Raw genomic sequence first — 26,076 nt, forward strand, 5'->3', positions numbered from 1 at the left:
AATCGATAAGCTGTTCTTGGTTTAGCAACCAAATTTGCAACTGTCAAGATCAAGATATATATATGTTGATAAAGATATTCGAGATCAAACAGTTACTGTGATTTGTTGCTGATGCGTGGTTCGGTAGCCAAGGAAATATTAATTACTCAGCCACCTGCAGATTTTGTACTGTCCGATGCTAATTCAATTAACAGTTGCATATTAATATTATAAATTTAATTAAATTTCTAGTTTTTCTTGGCGACAGGTGCTTATGATAATACAAGTATCTCATATACATTTGTATGTACCTACTATTTTGTTCCAATTGTATGAGGTCATCTTCAAAGTGAGCAAGTTTTTTTGTTGTATTTTTGAAAGTAATGGACAAGGTTTCGATCAGGAATTATCCCTCGTCCAGTTTTTTGTCAAGTTTTTGTATTACTCTCCAGCGTAGAGAGTTGGTTGGTTCGAGAATCAGTTTGGTGAGTGTAGTTTCAGACCTTCGACTTTAAGCTCTTGAACATATAAGTTAGTCGTCACACCAGCTGCCTTAGAATAAGTATATACCTAATTGGTCAAAAACTAACACCCCGAAATCGTCAACATGTGTTTTAACAAATTGGGTAAGAAAATTTGTTCATCATCTAATAATAATAACATTATATAAAACATAGTTAAAGATGATAAAAAATGGGCTGAATATTGTTTATTCTTATAACATTTATAACATTTTAAAACATAAGCAACATAAAAGGATTGGAAGTTATCTTTTATAGCTAATTTAAAAATAACCAAGTATTATTATCAGCAGCTTTTGCTAAAGAATCCAGAGTTCAAATGGCCGTACCATATCTTGACCTCTAAAAGTAGGTAGATACTACAAGAAAAATATATGTATAAGTATTTTGGCCTTTATTTCACTAATGTTCTAAAAAGTGAAAGTGTTATTCGCCAGACACTTGGTTTTTGGTTTATTTTTTTAGATCTGGACCGTTTTAGAGTTAACGAAATGAAGATTATGATGTATTTTTTCCATACTCATTTTCTTATAAACATACATTTTACATCTCTGAGCTAGTAGTACCAATGATTTTCATTTGGATATAACTTGAGTGCTCCTAAAGTAATTTTATTAATTGTTAAAAATTGTCGTTCGATATTGTTAACCAAAGTGAGCCTAGTTAATACATAATTTATTGAAGTTTTTAAAAGTCCTATTTGATTGTTAAATACACGTTTTTTTACAATAGATCGAAACAAAATAGTCATGATGAACAAATTACAGATATAAACGTAGATCATCTTCCTGTAAACAAAATGTAAAGTGTATATTTGGTGTATATATTCCTAAGCATAGTTTTTATGTTCTTATAGGGCATTAAAGCATTCGTTGTAATGTTTTCTTAAGTCTTGCTTGGTCGCTAGTTAATTACTTTGTAGTCACTACCTTATAAATTCACACTCACTTAGCCTGCAATTAGCAACAGGAAAGCTTTTCGTAATGAGAGCTTTTTGTCGCTCGTGCTCTTCCTCTCTGGCTGTGCCTTTTGCCTGTCTCTCTCTCTCTCTTGGTTTCTCAATTCTCCCGAAATTTCAATTTGTTTCTCTCTGTTTCTCAAACAACAAAAAAAAGGTGTATAAAGTTAAAAATTTTACTCAGTTTGAGATCGACAGCCGAAACGAGCGGACGCTGCGGTAAACGCAAACGAATCTTGACGCGAACGTTGCGCATGCGCGCAGCCCAACAAAACAATATATTTTCGGTGTGTTTGTGTGTTTGTATTTGCATTTGTGTGCGTTGTTTTTTTTGTTTTCTTTCATTTGTTTGCTTATGTTTAAAAGAAAACACAAAAATAGCAAACCAACGAAAAGCAAAACCAAAATCAAAATTAATAAAACCGCAAATCAAGTAAAAGAGCGCGCGTTATAATTTGCGGAAAAAAAGGCAACAAAACGCTAATATAACGGTAAAATTTATGCTCATCTAGTTATTCATATTGATAATTTACCTATATGTGTGTTTGTGTGAGTGTGTGTATGTGTGGTTAATATAGAGAAGCAACAAAAGTTACAAAAAAAAAAAAAAAAAAATAACAAAAACCAACAAAAATTGGGCTAACGAAATTTGCAAAAGTAATTTGCGGTCTTTATAATAAAAAAATTATATTATAATTAAAGCAAATAAAAAAAAGAGTTCACAAAAACTAAATAAAGTATTGAGCAAATTTTTGTTGCTCATTTTTATTGTTGTTACTTCTTGTTAGCTTAATGTGCAATGCAATAGAGCGAGCCTTGGAGAGCTAAAAAAAAATGTTGCCAAATTGTTTATATTAAAAAAAGTGAGAAAACACACAAAAATACATCATGAAATATATGGCAGAGTCAACTGACTTTAACTTAAGCCAACTAATGCAAAAGTTCAGACAAAAATTACAATTAGTTAAATATATATTATCAAAGTAAACTAAGAAAATCAAAAAGACATAATTCAACAGGGGAAAATAATTATTTTAGGATGAACAAGAATTTTTATTTAAATAAATAAATAAACAAAAAAATTAATACAAGTAAATAATTTATTAAATGCCTTAATACAATAATAATAAACTGATAGAATCGAATATACATTTACAATAAAAATTTAAAAAAAAAGTTAAAAAATAAAAATGTTTGAGATAAAATTTACACGAATTTCTAAAATAAAATAACAAAAAAATTGATTCATTTTATCAATCAATGAAAGTAACAAACCTTTTTCTAAATAGTTAAGAGTGAATAAATATTAAAAAATTTAATAAATAATAGTTAAACGTTGAAAATACGAATTCTACAAATAACCAAACAACCAAGAGTTAATATTGTTTTAATGTTTAAAATTAAACAAATTTTAAGTGTCAAAAATCTAAATTAATGGGCGAAAAATGGAATACTTTTATTATTTTAATAGAATGATACATAGAAAAAAGTGGTTATTAAAATAATAATCATTTAAAAATGGATGAAAAACAGATATGGTTTATATTAAACATTAGACTCTTAAAGAAACAAAAAACTTTTTTGTTTTTACAAAGAATTTATAATGAAAAAATTGAAAAACAAAAACCAAAACAAACTGGAAAGCTCAAAAATAAAATGGATTTAAGCGAACTAAAGTTGAAAATAAAATTAAAAAACATTGAATGATTCAATATAATACTGGAAAAACTATATAAAAAGATCTTGATCCATTAATAGTAATAATTTCAACTAAAGCCAGACTTGGAAGATGCAATGAGTTAGTCATGAAATTAAGTTTAACCTTAATGGGAATATTTTGAAATGACATTTTGATTATGGGATTGTGTAAGAACCCATGAATAATATTAATAAATTTATTTCGCCACAAAGATTCTTAAAAGTCATTTCGAAAATATCCCCAACCATCATGACCAAACAAAAAATAAAAAATATACATTCTTATATATATTTATTACAATGAAGCAACAAAAGCAAATGTCAGAAACTCATCAAAATGTTGCATAAAATGTCGACTGTGAGTTACCCTGTATCATGTAAAGCCCTTTTGGATTAGAATTCTGTAATGAGCACAGAATTGTATTAGGTTGAACAATATTTTCTAAGTACATAGTTTTTCATTTAAATTCTTTTCGTTAGATTAATTCTTTTTTGAAATTTTTAGTGTTCGCTTAAATTTAAATTTACATTGGACTTGACTGATGGCCCATTCCCATTTTCTCTATCTATAGTGTAAAACATGAAATTGTAAATAAAGAAATGAAGGAAATTAAAGAATCTTCTCCACCCAAAAAATTCAGCTTGTGACCCCAAATGAAACACATGTTTTGTGTAGTTTTTCTTTTATCTATTACTTTGTCCATGTTGTTTGTGTTTCTTTTGCCTTTTCTTTTTCGTTTTTTCTTCCCTCATTTTGGTTTAAATATTTTTTTGGCGTCATGTTTTTATCTTTTTGTTGCACGCGTGTGTCTTTGTGCCATGTGCAGCAAGTTGGGTTCAGTTGATGCGTTTTGAATGTGTAATTTCCATGGCAAAAGAAAGATTCAAACAAAAAAACAAATGATTACTTCATCTGCAAAAGTTTCATTTCCTATGTGTATATGCTCACATATAAGTAATGTTTGTATGTAAACTGACCAGCGCAAAAGAAAGAAAAAACAAGTAAGACTTCAGAGAGCCGAAGTAAGTAAACTGCAACTTATGATTCGATGAAGTTTCTATACCCTTTTAATATATCCAGAGGCATAATACAAATCATTATTATGATATTAAAAGCTTCAGATATTCAAATATATATGTAGTTTCCCCTCAGAGTCAAGTTATTTTTTTTTTAAAAGGTCATCGTGGTTTTTATTTGATGAGTCATGTATAAAATATTTTCTCTTGACAGTTTTCTTAGACATCTGATAAATGAATCATCAACTTTTGGTGTTCTTTTTTTAAGAAATGAAAACAAACATGAAGACCAATCTGTAAAGAAAGGATCCATTAGGGCTTGTTCTGGTTTTCGATTCCGAATATATTTTGTTGGTATCGGATAATATAACATCTAAAAAATATTGAAATTATTATTTTGAATTTCAAGACTGACAAGATATAAACTTTTTTTTATGTTTAGGTTCACAAATTTCCGATTCTAAATCACATCACTCATACGTAACGTTGTCCCAACAATACAAACAAAATATGGCTTACCGATCTGGAGGTTAAAGAACCCTAAGAAACTTGACCTAAATTGGAAAATTTGTCTTGACTAATTTAAAATTTAATTTTTAGTTTCTTGACTAATGATAAATCCCCTAATTGTAAGGGCATTAAAAAGCGAAAAAAGCCGGTTGAAGGCAAACTCTCTTACATATTTACACGCACCAGCGCTCATTGAACACACACACACACACCAAACGACATCAACAATGCGACACAAAAACCTGTAACGCAGGCAGCGACGTCAACGGTGCTGTTATTTTTTTCTTTTTCCTTTTTTTTTTTCTTTACATTTTGCAGATGGGGGGGGCCCCCATAGCCGCAGCGTGTTGATTATGTCAATTTCATGTTTGCTTCATTTCCTCAATACACATAGAAACACACACACACACACATACACAAATAGCATCAAAAGAGGGGCATTCAAAAGGGGAGCGGCAGCAATTTCACTTTCGTTGGACTTGAAAAAAGAAAAGAGTAGAAGAAGAAAAAAAAAAAACAAAACAACAAAACTAGTTGCAGTCAGTCACCGATGCTGAAAATGAAGAGGCAGAGAGGGAGAGAGACAGAGAGAGGAGAGAGATCAAGTGAGAGTGAGAGCTAAATGTGGGCTGCATGTTGGATGCTGGCGTCACTTGCTTTGTGTCGGGGCGTTGCTGCCAAACCACAGTGGTCAAAAGCTCTTAAAGTCTTTGAATAATCCAATAACCATCAAGTTGTACCCAAGATATTAATAGTAAAACTCGCAGTTTAAGATATAAGATAAAATTAATATTCTAAAAACCATTTTTCTTAATTAGAATTTCCATTTCGTATGACAGTTTAAAAGATCAATAAGATTTTGTGCAATTTGATTTGCATTTTATGTTATATGTGGAAATAAATGAATTGAATATTAAAGTTTACTGATCCGTAAGGCTTGAATGAAATATTATATATAGAATTCAAATATAACGAAATAAATACTCACATAAACAAGTCTTAGGATTTACTTAGTCTTGCACTTTATATTTATAAAATAATAGTATTTTTTTTGGTTGTGGTATTCAATTCTTTAAAACTTTTTCAAGAGTTAAGAAAGAAAGAAATTACAGTTTTTTTGAAAATCTTACACAAAAAATAATACTTTATTAAACCCGATGGTTTAACTTTACTTAAAAAACTAATGATGCATTTCGATACTTAGGACTTTAAATAAGGTGATAAGTAGCTGGTCTTTTTCATTATTGAAGTACAATGTTTTCCTCTTAAAACTCGATAACTATCAATAATACTTCCTTCTTCTTAGTCCATTTACAATAAAAAGAATAAGTAACAACATTTCTAGGTTTGGGAAAGATCCTTCTAAGGATAATACTGACTTTTTTTGGGATCTGTGGTACTCAATATCTCCAATATCAGTGTTTGATTGTTGTTATTTTACAAAATTTTGCAAATATTTCGCCCACTGTGCTTTATAGTTTCATTTTCATTTTGTAACTGTAATGTCTGTTTGCTATAAAGCTGTTGCTTTTATTTTGCGGTTCCCCCTTCATGGGTGTGTGTGTGTAAAGTGTGTGTGCTCTCTTGGCTTTTGTTTTAGCATTGTAGCGTAATAACGTAATGTGCTTGAAAAGAGATTTCCACATTGCAATATGCGAATGCGTTTTCTGCTTTACGTTTTTGGTGCCAAGTCCAGCGCCAGCGTCGCCGTCAACGCCGGCGTCAACGTCGACGGTAGCTTCAGCTATGGTTGCTGTTGCCGTTGTTGTAAGTTGGGTAATCGAGTCAAAATGCGGGGCGCCGGTTGAACAGCTCCTTCTTAAAATATGCGAAGGTCACGAAAAGTTTTTTTTTCTCCCATTTTTATTTTCGTTTATGTTTTATTTTTTTGTTTTAATTTATTGTTTTTAGCTATTCTTTTGTGTAACTCCCCCATGCTATTTCTCTCTCTCCCTCTTTGTTACTCTCTGCCTCGTTATTCCATTTTGCTTTATTTTTGTCTACGCTACCAGTTGACTGGAAATTCTAATTATAAACTAAAGAATTTATTACCGGGTTTCTTATTTTTTTAAATAAAATGCAACTTGTCGGAAAATTTAACAACTACAACATGTTAGTATTTGACTAGTTAAACCGGTTAATGGCAAATATAAAACTTTATAGGGGGATGCCAAAAAGAAAAAAAAAAGAATAAAACTAAGGCTAAAGTTTGATGACTATGCGATATAACATAAATTTTTCAAAATGTGATAATCTGCTTAATAAATAAATATTGTTTTTTAATTTGGTTCTTTGTTTTGTTAAGTTTTATACAAAAACAAAAACTTTGTGTGAATAGCTGAAATGTTCAATGTATTAGTCACTAACTTAATAGAAAGAAACATTCGGTTGATATGATAAGATAGTTAAGACAGTTACATATAGATTTGTTGATATATATCTATGTAAATATACAATTATATATTAATATAATGAAAGTGATTAGTAAGAAGAAAACTATTGGTTGAAAATTCATTTGACAATTGGATACTTACTACAAAACTTATTTTAACACGTTTAAATATGTTTTTCAACAATACTCTGATATTGTTTATCCTTACTCCAGTTTTTGGATCAAACCCCATTAAAATTTTCATTAAGGCTCGCTCCTGGTTACATTGATTACAAGAAATCTTCCTAAAGTCTTTAACAACCTGCTCTAGATCAATTTTTTACTAGGTATTAATATATTTAAACAAAAATAAAACAAAATGCAAAATACACTTAATATAATGACTAAACAATTTAAAATTCTAAACAAATATTTCTATTAATCAAAATCAATTTAAAAATAAACATAAATTAATTTTATAAAAACTGTGAAAAACACCAATAAAAGATGTGCTAAAATATATATATTTTTATATAATATTATTAATAATTTATATGCAAAAAAGAAGAAAAAAAAAAAAACAATTTGGCATACATGTTTTCCTTTGCTTGTCAATTCGTGTTTATAAAATTTTAATTAATTAATCACAAAATGCAAATTTTTATTTGATCTTCATCGTTAGCTACAGCTTAAAGTGCATAAGACATTTTTAATTGGCCGACCAAATTGGATTTAATTGTGAACTGGAAAAAAAGACAAAAACAAATACAAACGCAAATCAACATTCAACAAATATTTGGAATTAAACAATACGATATATACATATATATACAATTACGAACAAATATATATGTATATATTGATGCCGGATTCCTCTTGACAAGTTTGGTAAGTGAACTTTAAAAACTGTTTGATAAGTAGGAATTTAAATATTTTTAGAAAGTTTGGTCTTGAGTGAGATGCGAAACTCTATCAATGTTCACTTTGCATCTAAAATACAATTTTAAATCATTATCAAATGTTTATCGGTTTTTGGAAACTTAAAGATGTTCCAAAGGATATTTCAATTCATGTGAATCAATAGATTCAATTCTTTACACATTATTCGGTTATTATTAGTTTATATAAAAGGTAATAAGGTTACTTTATTTGCAACAGTATAAAAATAAAGTCGAATTTCTAAAGATAACATTTCATTACGGAACCACAGAGTCTGTGCTCCCCTAAGGCATTTATGTCATTAATTTCATCGATCTCCCCTTTAGCATCTCAGCCTTTTTGCTGCTCTTGTACTTAAGAATTCTTCTCGAGGGCTCTTGACTTTCACATGCTACAACTCGTGCGCTCAAATCTCTTTCAAATGAGGGAAAATCCCAGAGTTTAACATCCGTGTATCTTTATTTGCGAATGGTTTTAATGATGAAAGGGGCACAAATGTACATATGTATAGAAGAAACTTTTAGCTTAAATTGGGTAGATCGATGAAAATATATACATGTAGATATACTTAGGCTTGATTGAATTTAATTAAATGTGCAGTTCCTTCTTTTGATAAGTTTTTAACTCTTAAGGAATATTGGCAAAGCGATAAAGAAGAAAAGGATTTTAAAATTAACTCTCTCTGACTATTGTGTTTATTTTTTGTTTTTTTATAAGTAAATTTCCAATATTTAAGTTAATCGACTAATTTTTTTAAAAATTGTTAATTTTGAAAACTATTCCTATAATGTATTGGTTGTATATATTAGGACTTTGTTAAACATTTTGGCGAGGACTATTTGACCTTTTTTTAAATGTTTCGTGGCCTTAATCTTGATGTGGTTTTAGATTTACAAAATGTTCTGAAAAGTTTTAGATAAATATTTTCAAAACATCTCTTTTAATATGATATGTAAAATAAACAATCTTTTATTTACAAATATTTAATTATTCAGTGTATAATCCATCAGATGGAGGGTAAGAAAAGGGTCAAGAGAGAAGAAAACACTTCACATTATTCCTGAAAATTAAAATTTGGAAAACAAATATTTTGAAATTCAAGTAATTATGTGTCGTTGTTAGTTTGTAGAGCTAATTTTATGAACTATAGAAAAATATTATGAACTTTAGACATCACATCATTTGTCGTAAATATAATTGTATGCAATTAAGTTATAATATTTAAAAATTGTTGCTTAATTACAGCAATCGTGTAGTTTAAAGAGTTTCATTTTATTGATAATTATTTAGGTTTTTAGGACTTAGTTCTATAGCTACATTGATTGTCTCATAGTTAGGTAATTGCGTTGGCTATGTCATAGGGTCGGTTATTCACCGCATTGTACGTCAACCATTCGAGACCTGTAAAAGTAACTATTCACTTTTCATTTTAACATATCGTGTGGAAATCAGTTATACTCTATATTTTCTAAACATCTTTTACATAAAGGAAGGAACTTGTACGGTTCAGTCAACTACTAATCAGTTCTCTTCTATAGTAAATACTTTTGATTTGACATTCGCATAATCGTATCATATCATATAGATATGTAGATAGATGGCCAGGGTATTAAAATATTCGTCACGCCAACTTATTATAATTTTCGGTTTTGTTTTGTTTTATTTTTAGTTTTGTTGCTTTTGTTTTTCAATTTCATCGACACTTAATTATAAACTTTTGCCTACGTCATTCTCACTCAGAAGCCACAAGCAGCTGATATTTTGTTGTTCTTCAGTTTTTACCCCCCGCATTGCTACCACTTGAGATTTTCTGTTTTTTTTTTCCTATTAGTTGTAGTCATGTTTTATTGTTAATTTGTTTGTCGTTGTTGTTGAATCCGGTTCTAGGTCTCATTTCTGGTTTTTTTTTGCTTCTAACACAAAATTTGTAGAGCGTTGAAATTAAATTCTTTTGTCTAAGTTTTAATTTTTTTGTTTGGCTTTTCGGTTGGGGTTATTAATTTAATATTTTACCTTTTTTACATTTCCGGGTATGAGATTTGGGAGAGAGACAGCTCCATGCTTCTTAAACTTAAGCACATGAATATTTTTTTTCATCACATTTTGTATTATTGCATTGAGTTGCTGTCACTTGAAGTCAATGAAGTGTATCTGCTACCTAAATGCTTAGTCACGTTTTCAAGTTGCAAAAATTGCAGCCTCAAAGTGCTGTAGCTTAATTAAGTTGAAGCCTTTTCTCTATCTCTATTATTATTATCATTATTTTTTTTTTTTTTTTTCTTTTTAGATCCCGCACATCATCATCATAAAAATTATTGTCCAATATGAAGGGATGGTTCGATGCATTTCGAGATGATGGCGGACCTACGCTTTATTCATTCTCGAATCGTACACCCGTAACTGGAGATGTATCCATTGTGGCAGTATCTGTGCTATTTGCCACATTCTATGTGGCATTTTTGGTCATATTTCCGGGTGTAAGAAAACAGGTAAGCAAATAGTTTAATCAAAAGATTAGATTTATTGTAAGTTGTTTATTAAAAGGCAAAAAAAAATATATGAATATATTTATTTCCTTTTATACTATCGTGTTGTTATGTTTATAGAGTGCAAAGCTCTACGACTAAATTAAAATACAAAAGAAACATATTGTTAATTAAACAAAATACTAAAACTGAAATATTTTAAGCATGACTAACTAGTTGCCTACTGTTATAAAGATTTTTTTCCGAATTTAAGTCTTTAACCTGGCTTGTTAGTTCTGTTTTGTTCTAAAGGGCTTTTTTATACTGAATCAGTTTCAAGATATTCTATAATAGATACCAAAGAACCTTTATTAAGTAGCTCACATACACTTAATCCTAAACATCAATCTTAGGAGAATTAGTCAAAAAATGTATTTTTTAACGATTATATTATGTTTTTAAAGAGATAGTAAGCTTATGTATCTATCTATGAAATAAGTATCTAAAGATGTCTTACTTTATGGAGCAGAAATCATCGGAAGCAGGTAATCAATTGTAGCAATTTCAAGCGATAAGGTTCTTTTATCAGCAGTATTGCATATTAAACAATGCTAAAACTAGTTGAAAATTACAATTAAATAAGAATAAGAACTATGCATTTCAATATTTCAGTTTTGTCAGTTGGATGTTCTTTTTTGAGTTTATTGCTTATACATATTTAATGGCATCGAGTTTAAGAACCTTATAGGAATACTTCATCAAACCTAAAGTATCGATCATAAATGAATAAGTTAACAAAACGTTTGATTTATCTTACCAAAGAGACGTAAGTTTTTATAGGATAATGAATTCATGATTAAGGACTTTTCCTTAATCAAGAAGATATAAGCTAAAGGATCTGTGCTTAACTAAACATATCTTTTAACATTATCAAATTGTGCAGCAGTTTCTAGGAAATTCAATTGATAGATTCGTCATCGAAGAAAACGGTCAGCAACTAAAGTTAGTTACTCAATACTTACATAAAATATAGGGTCAATATAATATGAAACTACAGTTTAAAACAAAATGACAATTTATTCTATTGCCGGTTTGCGATTTTAATGTATGCAAGCAAGTTCCTTGAACCAGTTTGCCTGCCTTTGACTTAGTTCGCGGTGCCCATAAAAGTCAAGAAACTGGCTTGTAACTTACCTATATACCCATACTGGTAAGATAACAATATAAATTATTGTTGGCATATATGCATTACCATATCATATTTTAATTGGCTGTCTGGCAGCAATCCTCATCATGGCTGAGTTATTTTTCTCACGCCGGCTAGTCTAACTAATTGAATTGGGCCAACTGTTGGAGGCGCAATAATCATCGTAATCGTTGGCACGTTTCAGCCAGATGTCAGATAAAACCAAATTAAGAGTAAACTTTTCTTTGCTTTAGATAGGAGGTGCGCCCTTTTTTTTTTGGTTTTTTGCTTTTGTTTTTCGTTAATTCATTAAGCAATGTTATTTTGAAATTGTTTGTTTGTTTTTTTTTTTCGTTTACAGAAGTTCACAACATTTTCGACAGTCACCCTGAGCCTTTTCGTGGGTCTAGTCATTCTAAGTGAGTACCAAATGATACATACTACCATAATAAATGCAATATGGTAATGATAATGATGATGATGATGATGATGATGATGACCTTCAATTATATTTATTTTCAATTTGCATATCAACCACAACACAATATGGTCTTCCCTCACTCTGCCACTCTCTGATTCTCTGACTCTTTGTGTATATTTGCTACAGTCACCCGTTTGGGCTCTGCTTGGCATGTGGCACATGCAACAATCATTGCACCGTATAAAGCCTTCTCACGCGAGAAGCTGCCGGCTCGGATTGGCACCCACATTGGCCTCATGCATGTCAATGTGACGTTGACGGGTAAGTTTGCCAATATATATGTATATATAAATACAAACACACAGACACACACTTATTGGTGATGTGGCTTTATATATACTCACAATACTTACCTACATCGAGTGTGTGTACTTTTCAATGGGTGAATGGGTTTCTAAGATGTAATTATTTGCCAATGCGGATGATGGCGTTGCGGGTCCGGATGCGGGTGTTGGACCATTTGAGTGGGGCCACTGAGAGTTAAGATCTTTTGAGTTGTTAGTGAAGCGAGAAGAGGTTTTATACAAAGCTTCTACGAGGGAATGATTGCTCTATGTTTTACAAAGGAGTACGTCACAATATTTTACAAAATTATATTAGTTTTTATAAAAACCAACGAGTATATATTTTATTATTCCTTTTTCCTTAACTTGAAGAACAAATTGGTAGGTCTAAATTGACTTAAACTGTTAAGATTTAAACAAAAATTTCAAATATCGGTTTCGCGTTATCTTTTTTCTCTATAATTTTTATAAACTGATCATGCTCATGCTCATTTAGGCTCAAAAGCATTCAGAAGTCTCCAAGGGACCTCGAAATAGTTTCGAACTACATATGTTAAATTTTCATCAAAATTTTTAGACCGATTTTAAGTATGATATCAAACTAGTCAGTCAATGGTTAAACTTAAGCTCTTGTCAAATTGAAAATAAAACTTTCGAGGTCTCTTTTGGATTTAGACTTCACTTTTTATTTTATATAAGACAAGCTCAAAGTTGTCTTAAATGAATATTAATTAATTAATCACTTTTCTGATTATATCATTCATCTTAACCAAACAACTTTTGTAACTAACATTTTGAAATGGGGTGTATTACTTTTCACACCAAGTTTGTGATACAATCTTGATTCTATAGTACGTAACTTTAAAATTGAATTTGAAGAGGGACTTTCATCTATCACATGAAATTGCACAAAGATCATCGGTTAAAATTAGTTAAACTATTAGAAGGGTATAGAAATTCCATCATTGGCAAAACTCGAACTTAGCCCAGCCCTCTGGTTTCTTTTTCATCTGTCGTCGGCGGTTTGTTATCGTAGTTGATTGACTGCCGCCAGTTTGTGACTTTTATGAAAACTGCCCCTCCGGCCCCTCCGCCCTCCATCTCCTTGATTGAATGGCTTTTGAGTCTAGGCTTATATATGTATATAATCGAAATTTTTGTTTTTGTTTTTAATTCATTAACCAAAAAAATAAATCCGCCAACCAGCAATGATGATCGCAATATTAGATTAATTTTAACAATTGAGCAATTTTCCGTTCAAAGAAAATCTTAGAAATATCAAAATACATTTTGGTAATAAACTTTTTGCTGTAGAGTTTTAAGGTTCGACTGAGTGGCGGCCGGCTAATTGAAATTGGGTGGGCGGTGACGTCAGCTGTTGCGGTTGCTGGCTACCGCCAAGTGCCAGTCAAGTCGAGTTGCATGTCACGATTCTTGGCAACGGCAACGGGCAACAGGCAACAATAACAACAATAACAACAACAACAACAGCAGCAACAACAAATTGAAATGCCACTCGACTAGCGCGCCTCGCGCTCGACACCTGCGGAAATATGCACGATGAGGCTCTTATTTAACTTATTTTGCTATACATTTGTTTGTTTGTTTGCTTGGAAGTTTGTTTGCCTAGTTGGCCAGCACGTTTCACTCACTCCCTCACTCACCTATTCACTTATCGTTGTCGTTCGTCATCGCCGTTCATTCATGCTCACCAAGCTATAAAGGTGAAATTGTTGTGGTATTTTTGGGCTACCTTTTCGAGTGGTTCAGCTGTTTCCAAATGAAATGGCAACCGAATAAGTCAGTCACTTTTGTTATAATCGTTTCTGTCCAAATATGAGAACCCAACAGTAGAAAAAAGTTGTTGTATACAAATAAATCTTAGAAGATCCGAAACCGAGTACAGTATACGCTATTTAATTTAACGAATATTCTAATAATCTTACACAAAATAAAGTCTATAAATTTAAAGCTACTTTTCATGCCAAATTGCGGATCTTTTCTCAAAAACAAAAACCATAAAGGAAAACACCAATTTTTTAAATGAAAAAACCTAGATAAATGTAGGCACATATTGAAACTATATGTATCTATGTTTGCCTTTATAATAAAGTAGTAGCCATTTTTGTCAAGGGAAATATAAAATGTTAATCATTATGAATTAGAAAGGAACAAAGTTTTATTTCTTACTTAATAGTTTTACCAGAAGCTGAGGATGGGAATCAAGAATCGAACAAATTTGTTTCCACTAATAAATTGACAAAAAAAGTAGTAAATGTCGAAATGTTTCAAAACTGACAAATGCACTTTAAATAATATCGACTTTGTTGTATTTATTGAATTTGTTTGATTCTAATAGATGCTGGATCTAATTGTAAGTCAATGTGAAGCAACAGATAAATATTCTTGACAAGAGAAGGCTGGAATATAGCAAAAATGAGTATTGGAAATAAAAAGTTATATTGGATCCACTAAACATTTATTTATTTCGCATAAGTAAATTTTTAGTTAAGACTTTATCTTTTCCAAAAATTTTTTTTAAAAGGACCAAACTTTTTTTTTTTTTTTTAATAAAAATTAAAAAAAAAAAAAAAAAAAAAAAAAAAAAAAAGGGGGGGGGTAAACCAAAAAATTTTTTTTTTAAAAAAATTAAAAAAAAAAAAAAAAAAAAAAAAAAAAAAAAAAAAAAAAAAAAAAAAAAAATAAAAAAAAAAAAAAAAAAAAAAAAAAAAAAAAAAAAAAAAAAAAAAAAAAAAAAAAACCCCCCAAATTTTAAAAAATTTTTCCTTTAACCTTAATAAAAAAAAATTTTTTTTTTTTTTTTTTTTTTTTTTTTTTATTATAATTTTTTTTTTTTTTTTTTTTTTAAAAATATGTAGTGTGAATAAACTGAAGTACCTAGGTCCCCTTTCTCATAATTTCCTTTGGTAGCATTTACAACAGACATTGCCAAAAGTGTTGCACGTATTGCTAGCTGCTTTATTATTGTTACTTATATTTTGGGGGCGTATCAGTCATGTTTTTTCTTGGTTTTGTGGGCGTTTTTGTTGGTAAAAGGGCAAATGGTGCCTCAAAAGTTGAGTGGCAAAAAAGTGGCAGCTGGCTGCATATACTTACACAAACACATACATACATACATATATAGTGTATGGTAGTTATACCCATAGATTTTGAATATGATAATTGCTCATGTCAATCAAAAAATGGCAAAAATTGGATGGGTTGACAATATAATTGTTGCACTCATTATGGATTGAAACTGAAGCATTTTCCATTGCCAAATCAGAGTCTGACAAATGTCAAAAGATTTGTTTTTTTTTAGGTGTTTAGGCAGCAGCTACAATAATGATAATGACAATAATGATGATCATTTTATAATGATGATTAGAGAGCTCTTTATGTGTAAAGACTCTCTGATGTCTTAAGCTAATTTTCAGGTCCGCTGTATATTATTTTTCGGTACTTTGATTTTGAATTTGCAGCTAATGATATACGATTATGACTTTTGTTCTGCCTTCTTTCATTTTTGTAGTTGCATGTAATTTTTGTGGTTGGCATTTATCAGCACCGAATGACGGACTGACTTGTGGGTGTGCTCTATGCTCGATTAACTGTGGCGGCATTTAACAGACTTTATTACACGACAAACATTGTAGTCGAATTGTTTTCGAAATGTTGTTGTTCAGGCTGGGTGGGGGGAGGGTGCGGGATAATGCGGGAATTGAGTTGCAGTTGTATATTGCTGGCGTTTGGCAGTCAACACCCAGGTGTTGCTGGTAATTTCTGGTTTTCAAATTGAATGTAGACACTATTTTGTTGAACATTTGAGTGGGTTATAAGAATGCAAATAAAATGAAATGAATTTGATTGAACTTTTGACCTAAGTATATGCACAAAGAATGCAATTATCTATTTTGAGGTCGGCTAAGTTGAAAAATACTTTGATTTAAAAAATATTATGAATTCTTACCTCAGAGACGCTTTAAAGAATAAATCAATTATAACTTCCGAAGAGTTTAAAAATATAAAATCGCCTCATAGTTTTTAGCATTCTTTTGGTATAGGAAATAATTCGAAATTATAAAAGGTAAACAGAGTAAATTTAATTAAGAGTGGTTGTTTTTAAATTTTAAAACTAAAGTTACTACAAAACAAAGAAGACTTACTTTGTGTCACAAAAGCCATAACACATTTGTTCATTGTTAGTGTATTTTTTTCTCAGTGTATATGTAAAACTAATGTTTTTCATTAAAGGCTCTGCTAACGACTTTAAATTGATTATTTTCGATTATGGCGGATTCAATTAACACCTCAAAAACGTTGGGCCTCTGAAACTATTAACCATTAAAAAAAGAAAAAAAAAATAAACACACAAACTTTTTTTAACTGAAATCTGAGAATCATTCATCCACTTGGCTCATTAATAACTTACAAGACACGCAAATGAACTTCCGCAAACTTCTTTAACTTCGCACTGAAAATATTGTTTGATATAAAGGCAAGAACTACAACATAAAGATCGCTTTGTTGGGTTAAGTGTCGACTTGACAATACCCTTTAATTTGAAATACAAAAGGGAAAGCGAAGGTGGTGATGGACACATTGAAGCTGACTTACTGAAAATAATTGGTTTCCTTGGAAAATCGTTTGAATTGGATAATAAAAATTTAAAATTTAAAGTCTGCTAGGAGTTAAAATGGTCAATACAATGACACGAGTATAGCCAATCCTCTATAGTTAGATGGTCAAACGGTTGAGATCCATTCGATGCGGTTTCATGGGTATAGAGTACAAAAATTACCATATCTAGCCATAAAATTGATGTTTTCCTACTTGATACTTGAAGCCGGATAACGACGTTGGGAGCTCGCGCTTAAGTATTAAGTGCGCAGAAGGGGGCGCGGTGGGGCAAAGGGGGCAACAAAAAGTTAAATAAATAACATTTTTATGCCTTTTCATAATTTTAAGTGATGATTATGCTGATTTTCGTGTTTACTTTGCTGACGGCTAAAAACCAGCAGATATAAAAAGAGTGAGGAGTGAAGCGGTTGTCGGGAATACAACAAAAATAAATAAATTAATAATCATTTTACAATGGACGCAAAGGCACACGACATAGAAAGACAATAGATACTCCATAAAACAAAAAAACAACCCCTCGACATTTTGTGTAAAATAAAAATAAATGTTCCGCTTCTGTCATAAGTTTGAACAGAACTCAAGTGGCTCATGTCCAGTTCATCTCCAGCAGTCAATTAAAAGTTAAAAATAATATATTGAGAATAAAAAACTAAACAAATTTTGTTTTTGTATAAATAACTAATGAGTAGGAGGAATTTCTACATAAAAATAGCTAATGAGAACGCGAAGGCAAAAATATCTAATATGTCAAGAGGCAGTAGCTCATGAGTGACGGAATAGAGTTTTATATATACCTTTGGGATTTGAAAGATTTCCAAAACATATACAAATTAGTACAGTGTACAAGTTGAAGAAATTGTTGCAGTGAATGAAATTGACGATGTGATCTCCAAACAACATTCGTTTGTAAGATAAGTGTCTTTTATTGTTCATTGAAATAGCTTTGATTAATTTGTTACCTGATTTTAACAATTTTAACTCTCTGTTAAGGTAATTGACTTTCTTAAAGTCTTGGCTATTTGGTAGAAAATATCTTCTGGTTTTAAAATTTAAGAAGTAGATGCATATCCAGCTTATCTGGCTGATAATCTTATTTATAAAATTTTGTTTACCTTTTTTTGTTGCCTTTGATCGAGTCGGCTTTTATGCAAGGTCTAAGTCTAAGCTAGTTGTTCTTCAGTTTAAACCTAGATTTTGCTGCCTAATTAAAAAATCAAACATTTAAGAAGTTTAAATTTTGGGTCTTTTTATAGCAAAAAGTTGGGTTTGCATTTGGCTTACTTTAGCATAAGTTTTAGGCTTGGGTAGCTCATGAGTGAGTGAGCCAAAATGAATGGCTCACTGAACTGAGCCACTGAGCTGGGTGATTTCAATATGGCTCTTTTTGGCTCACTAGCTCATTTTGACTCAGTAGTTCAGTTTTGCTAACTAGCTCAGTTTTGCTCACTCACTCTTATGGCTCATTTTGCGTTCAATGAATGGATCTCAAAGAATGTTTATTTTGTTTTTAATTTTCTGTTATATTCTATCTTATAATTTTGTTAAATTACCAATGAAGGGAGCTAAAAAATATATTTTTAATTAAAAGTTTGTTCTGCTAGTTCAAAGAAAAAAAATGTTAAAATATGTAATATTTTTAAATGGCTTAAAATGTATCGTATGTATTTTACTATCGGGTCATGAGCTATCAGCAAGTGAGCCAATGAGCCAAATGAGTGAGTTGGCTCACTTCGGAAAAAAAGAATGAGTGAGCCAGTTCACCTCGATGAGCTGCTTTTACCCAAGTCTAATAAGCTTCAAAGGAATTTCAGAGGAATGTCTCTCTTATACACTTTATTTTATGAAAAATATATTATTTATTTTTGAAAATTTGGTTTACTAAGTAATATATTTGCCTGATACCATTCTATGGTGGCAATTTGCTGAATGGTCTACAAGATATGTGGTGGATGATTTTTGTAATTGGCTGAATTAGCTTTAAAAAGAAAATATAGTTCAGTCATAAAAAATTAATATTCTTAACAATAATATATTTCTGCTATAAATACTTCTAAGGGTATAGACTTTTTGTTTTCGTTTTTGGGCAGATAAAGCAAATAAGTCTTAAAAAGGTCATTGAAAATATGTAAGGATGGGAGTTTTTCTATTATTATATTTTGTATTAGATTTGTAATCAGCTATAAATTACAAAGATGTAATAGATCCCTAGTGCTAAAGATTCATAAGTAATTTGTGTAAATGATGTTTGAAATCCATATTCATCTTTTTGAATCACCTTATGAATGAGTTATTGAGAAATTCCCACGGTTACTGTATTTTATAGTGACTCATTGACTCAACACACAGTAGGTAAGACCACAAAGCGGCTTAAATTAATGCCTACAAATTACAAAATCGACAGCAGAAAATACATACTACATACTATCTATGTATATATATTTATGTATTGTAAGAGTTACATAAATTGTTATAAAAAACTGTCATACATAAAGTAAAATATGAGCTTGACCTTCCACACCGAACAAGGTTTAGCCCTGGCCTCTGTTTGTATCGATCACCTAACAAAAAATGCACCAAAAATGGCAAGAAAGAGAAAAAAAAACTAAAATCATGCAAGTTGTCTACGCACAGTCTACGCAATGCACTGTTGAGATTGTAAGATCGAAAAAGTCATTAAACTGACACAATCGATATGATTTTTCCAGTTTGGTAATGAAAACCGGTTCATTTTATTCAATTTGGCTTGAGTTTGAAATGTTAATTGCTCGGTCTTGCTGGTTGTGGGGAACGGGCCAATTGGATATGCATCTCTCATTTGGCTTAAATGGGGAAGTAAAAGTGCGCAGATCGTAAAAAATAGTTTAGTAGTTGGTGAAAGAGGTTTTTACCTAACACTAAACTAAACTTAGGCTGGATCGCAGTTAAGCTTAGCTGCAGATGATCAAATAAGCCATCCCTAAGAGAACTGAGCTTTGATTAGGTTTTTTTGAATCTAGATTCCAAACTTTCTATAAAGTATTGAAAGAGATTGACTTTTTGTCTTAGCGTGTTTGAAATCGAAACTTATTTATTATAATTATATACAAAAATATGAAATATTCGTTTGTCTTCTATCCATTGACACATAGTTAAATTGATAAATTTAAAACGCTTTATAAATTTTTAATTATATATCCCATATAAGGTCTAACTAAATCCAATGTGATTATTATTTATTGTCAATTTTTTTTTATAAACTTTCGAAAATTAAATTCTTTGCCTTTTAATTAAGAATTCATCCGTCATCCGTTGGCTGCCTCTTTTATTTTTTTTTGTTTTTAGTGTTTTTCCTATCGAACTTAAATGCTGTTTGGGAAAAAAGGGTATATACATTTTAGTCACAAAATTGTAACACATAAAAATGAAGGTTAAAAAAAGATTTTATAGATATTCTTGGGCCCTTTAGATATTCTTAGTTTCGAAAATTCTTTGTCAAAACACTTTCTTGATTTCAATTCTCCTTCTAGTCGATTAACTTTTCACAAAAGGCTGTCAAATAAGTAAAATAGAATGGAGACTAACGTCCCTATTATGTCTTCTTAGTCGGTTCCCGGAATACTACATGTTTCTCATTTGAGTCCAATATTAATCATGAAACTATCATGACCACTATCATGAAAACTATCATCAAGGGTATAGAAACTGCGATAAAGTTAAGCTCAAGCCCTCAGTTTGTTTTTTTGTTTGTTTGCATATTTTGTCACTCGGTGCCAGACACTGTGGCAACGTGAGGAACATGAACGGCAGCCTCCGCATACTAGCCCAATCATACATATATCATGGGGATGAAGGCGATGATAATGATGATGATGATAATGATGATGCCGCCGCCGCTGACGATGAATACCCCTTTCAACTGTTTAAAATCGCACAAACAAAAAAAAAAAAAAAAAAACATACACAAAGAAGATTAATGATTTGCATAAATAAAAATGCTTTTAGAATTAAAAGCAAATAATCTTTATATAAAGAGTGGGCCGAAATGTTCAAAAAGAAAAAAAAGGAAAGGAATCAAAGACTTTATTAGGTTTCTCTCCATTCACTCAATCAGATCCCGAAATGACTCACTAAAATTTTCTGATTAACATATGCAATTTGAAGTTTTGCCAAGCAACTAAATGCGGAATTGTTGAATATTTGTTTTTCGTTTTTTCATTTAATTTTATTTCAAGTTGTTTGGACCGCTTGAGAGGCAAGAGCAAAGTTGTCTATAAATTATGCAAATATTTCTTCGTTTTTGTTTTTGTTTTCATACTAAAACTTGCTGAAAAAATATATATAAAAAATTAGAAAAAAAACAAGCTTAAACGGGCCAAAAGCGCGTGCGCTGTAAACCGGAAAATGTTGACGAATGTTAACAAAATATGCAAACAGCCCAACAACAACAACAGCAAAATAAAAATCATACACACATTGCACATTGATTAAACGATTTTTGTTGTTGTTGTTGCACTTTTATGTTAATACCTCGCAATTACAAGACCAAAGGGTATATATAAGGTTTTTAATATAAAGTCAAAGAAATGTTTGCAATCATAACCTTAATTTTAGTCTTAGAGCTTCATATCTGTCTATCAAGACGATGGGCTATATACTCAGATCGATATACATTAGTGTTATTATCAGGAACTTTATATAAAAATCTGCCTTTTTTAAATGTTATAGCTCTTCGTACCATAAATTCTAATTGTTGGTAAATCTTTTCAGTCATCTGTTTATCTATAAGTATTGGTTAGTATATAGGTATCTACTTATCCATCTATCGTCGAGTCTATTTATCCTTCTATCTATCTATCTATTCTATCTATGCACGGTTGTGAATCAATTTATTTATATATCCGTCTAACTATCCATCTCTCTATATTTTCATCTAACCATCTATATATCCACCTATTTATCCATCTTTTTTCAATCTATCTGTCCATGTATTGACCATCAATTTATCTCCCACCTATCTGTTTACTCAATGTGATTTCCTTCTACATATGTAGGTATATGTATATCTATCGGGATGAGCGTTTAGAAGTTAACCTATTTGTTCTAATAATTCTTCACCCAACTGACAAACCTTGAGCTTTATTTTTAAGTCCAACTCTATCATTTTTGAGTATAAGCTAAACTACTTTGCTGAATAAAGTTATCGATATTTAACTTATTCTAGAATTACCTCGATTTAGTGGATTGAAAGTCATATTTTGGGGAGTTAAAGCATAAGTTTGTTATGTGTTTCACTCATATTCCCGTGACCCGAAGGGTATTACAGGTACAGGGTATCAGAAGGTCGTTTTATAAACACAACTTGTTGTTGTATGTTTCTTTTTTTATTTTTGTTAAGCTGCCGCTCACTTGATTTGCCGCTGCGTTATGTAAGGTTAGGCTAGGCGTCGTCGAAGCCATTGACAATGAATTTACCTCGCTTATGTGGGAAGGGAATGTCTGTGCAACATTACGCATACGCCACTTGGCCCGAGTTGCAGCAACATTTCCGGCTGTTTGACAGGAAATGATTTTCTGTATCTAAATTTATTTTCTTTTTGTTGTAATTGCTATGAAGGTTATTACATTTGCAATTTTCAAGTGCCATTTGAAGGTGTTGTCAGTTGATTGCAAAGGTTCTCGGTACACTTAGTATGTGGTGCAGCTGGATTTTTGAGTGGTTAGTTTGTTGGGTGCTTGGTCGAGAGCCCGTCAAGCCTCTCACTCGGGGTGTGGAGTGCTGTCTAACTGTTTTTTATCGTTGAGCAAGGCTGTTGCCATGAAATGATTCAAAGGTTCTTATAAACCGGTGGAATTACGTTTAATTATTAGTTGCCTTGTTTATAATTTTAAAAATTTATTAAACGCTTTCGATTTTCTTTATTTTCTAGCCATACCGATTGGCAATTGGACTCCACCTGACATTGACTACAATGAACGTTTCACCTGGGAGGGAGCAAACGATATGAGCGCCAATTATCGTCATGCTCTGCAACGAGGTCTACCGTTTCCAATTCTGACAGTGGCCGAGTATTTCAGTTTGGGCCGCGAGGGATTCTCCTGGGGTGGCCAGTATCGTGCAGCTGGTTATTTTGCCAGCATTATGCTTTGGGCTTCGCTGGCCTCCTGGTTGTTAATGAATCTTCTCCTTATTGCTGTGCCACGCTATGGTGCCTATATGAAGGCGTTGACCGGAGCTTTGCTTGTCTGCACCACAGTGGGTTATCACTGTTTGTTGCCAAAGCGACCACTATGCATTTACTTGGAGGGCGGCAAGCTGGAGTTTCATTTCGGTTGGTGCTACTGGCTGGTTCTAGTGGCGGGTAAGTTGTTAAAGATTTTCTCAAGAAATTCTTTTACTTAAATATTTTTTTTTATTTAGGCATTCTTTGCTTCATTGTTGGTGTACTCATCTCCATCATTGATCTGGTCTGGCCGCATACATTCTCCACAGTTCTGGAGGTCTACTATGGCACACCATATGATCGTCATGTCATTTTAGAGGAATCCAGCGATGTCCGATATCGTAAACCTCGCAATACACGTAACTTGGAAGAACCACCTGGTCTGGGCTCTCGCATCTTGCGCCGCTTGAGTTCCAAGGTTGCTCGGGACATGCAGCCAACAGGAGCGACTGCATCAGTGCCCAGACGTGGCAGCCCAGCCGGTGTTTCGAGCAGTGGGGTGGAGAATAAAGCCTTCCAAGGTGATGTCCCCAAGAGTCCCTGGCGTTATCCGTTCCGGCGTTCACAGCAGCAGCAACTGACTCAGTCACAGTATCAGCAACATCCGCTGCAGCAGCAGCCACATCATCATCAGCAGCAATTGCAATTTGTTGGCGGTCCTGTGATGCAGCATCCTATGCATCATATGCAGCGCACAATGTCCCAGGATTCTGGCTCCAGCATTGCCTCGGCGGCTGTGCAAATTTCACCGCTACATAAACACGCTCTGGCCAGAATGTTGCCGTAAGTTTGTGAACAGATTGAATTAGTATAGATTAGTATGGTTTAGTTTGAGGCTGTTTTTTTTGTAACCATGTTTTTTTTGTAACCAACTTAACCATGCTTACGCTTAATATTTATTTATCATTTATCTCTGTTGTTTCTGTTTTATGTTATTCCTATTTCTTTATTTGTCTTTCTTGAGATTTTTCGCATTTGATTTCTTATTGTTTTTTAGAACTAAAAGGTGAGAACTCACCTCCTAACTTTTTACTTTATTATTCTTCATAATTGAAGTTTTTGCCCCTTTTTCCCGCCTCTTAAGAAAAGCAGCAGAAAAGTGTGTAAATATGAGAAAAATTCTAGCGCTTTAAAATAAACCTAACTGGTTGATTTTATTTAGTGTTTACTTTTAAATGTAAATAAAATATCGTATCCTACTTCGAAATATAAGACAATCTAAAAATTATTCTCTTCATCCATTGTTTTTCATATCTTTAAGACATGGTTTCCAATGCTGATTCCAAGTTTTTTTTGATCCCATTCCTCTGGCTTTATTTCGATATTCTACTCTTAATTCTTTAATTAGTATCAGAGTCCGTTTATTTATGTTTAATATTAATTAAATATTAACTAAATATTAATTCATTTCTAATTTTTCTATTCCCTTTCAGTAATCCCCCCGTAGAGCGAATTCGTGACATGGACCACTGGTAATGCCATTTAGATAACCCATAAGAAAACTTAATAACTTCAACTACAACTTGACAATAATATTAACATAGAAACAAAACAAAAAACTTAACTACAAAACGCTACAAAAAACAATTTGTGATAATTTCCTTAAAAAAGCAAACAAAAAATGATAAACAAATTTTACAATTGACAAAAATCGACTAATTTTACCTGACGTACTTATAAAATTAAATAAAATCAGCTAACTTTAATTAAATTATTTCTTAGATTTAAGTTAACCCCAAAATTGATGTAAAACAAAAAATACGTTCTTAGTGATGTTCACTTGTGATAAGTTAGACACAGAAGCGTTATCTTTAGTTTAAATGCCTAAAATTATTAGCGAACCAATTGCAACGAGTTATGAAAAACAAAAACAAACAAAAACTATTATTATAAGATTACTGAGTTTCTCTTACCATTATGATGTAATTTATGTATGTATTCTATGTGTGTTAAAACAAAAACGAATTCAATGCCAATTTATGTAACTTTAATTAAGTAAATCCATAAAAAAAATGTATAACTCAATGTAAGATCAATTAGTTTGATAAGTTCTGACAATGCTTAAATTATAATTATACAATGACGACTTAAAATTAAAGTTGTATCACAATCAATGGCTAAAACTCTCATTTTGAAATTAAATTGGGAAATCAATGAAAGCCCTGTGGAATATTAAAAGTAAACTTTCCTTAAGAAAGTTTTTAAACACAGAATAAAGTAAAGTTTTTGAAAACAAATAATATCATTGCTTTTAGTCATTTATGTGAATATACCTAAAATTCACCCAATGAAGCACCAAGTAACAAAATACTTTTGATTTACTTACATATGCATATAAAAATGAATACCAGTAAGATAAATTAAGACTAAGTTTCGCTGAGAATCAAAGGAGTAAGGAAATAGGAAAAGAAATTCTTTATCTTTTAGATAGGTTCGTGATGAGAGCTTCTACCTTTATTGAGTCACTAAGATTGATCCAATTTTTTGTTTGTCTTCAGATGAGATACAGATGTATCTACAAATCTGTGTATTTTACATTGAAGTTTTTTTGTTGAGCACTTTTTAATTTGATGAACATTTTCAGGTTAATATAGGTACACAGAAAATTTGTTTTCTTTCAGATTTCTCACAGATTTATTGGAGCAAGCAAAAGAACAAAACAGAAAGAAATAAAATAAAATAAGAAAAGAGAAAAAAAAAATTTAAGCAAAAAAAGGGAAACGGCAAGGGAAAAATCATGCCCATAAGGAAAAATGTCATAAATAAGAGCGCTGCAATTTGTTTATATTAAAATGGAGAGTCAAAAAGTCGTCCTAAGGTCGAGGG

General features: G+C 31.4%; 1 protein-coding gene across 4 annotated transcripts; it reads left to right on the forward strand.

Moving 5' to 3' along the window:
* Nucleotides 1-1,650: 1,650 nt before the first annotated feature.
* mol (dual oxidase maturation factor 1 mol) lies at nucleotides 1,651-25,490 on the forward strand. Of its 4 annotated transcripts, none has more exons than XM_068284433.1 (8): nucleotides 1,651-1,745; nucleotides 7,737-7,942; nucleotides 10,281-10,482; nucleotides 12,006-12,063; nucleotides 12,252-12,386; nucleotides 22,957-23,388; nucleotides 23,448-24,033; nucleotides 24,684-25,490. In XM_068284433.1, exons 3-8 carry the CDS (start codon nucleotides 10,318-10,320, stop codon nucleotides 24,724-24,726), a joined length of 1,419 nt encoding a protein of 472 aa, XP_068140534.1. In that variant the 5' UTR covers nucleotides 1,651-1,745; nucleotides 7,737-7,942; nucleotides 10,281-10,317; the 3' UTR covers nucleotides 24,727-25,490. The 4 variants fall into 4 exon arrangements, with proteins under 4 accessions (XP_068140534.1, XP_068140532.1, XP_068140533.1 ...); XM_068284431.1 differs by having other exon boundaries at nucleotides 1,654-1,949; XM_068284432.1 differs by having other exon boundaries at nucleotides 1,654-1,949; nucleotides 7,743-7,942.
* Nucleotides 25,491-26,076: the final 586 nt, after the last annotated feature.

The sequence above is a fragment of the Drosophila tropicalis genome, unplaced genomic scaffold (genome assembly GCF_018151085.1).
Source record: "Drosophila tropicalis isolate 14030-0801.00 unplaced genomic scaffold, ASM1815108v1 contig_393, whole genome shotgun sequence".
Taxonomy (NCBI): Eukaryota; Metazoa; Arthropoda; class Insecta; order Diptera; family Drosophilidae; genus Drosophila; species Drosophila tropicalis.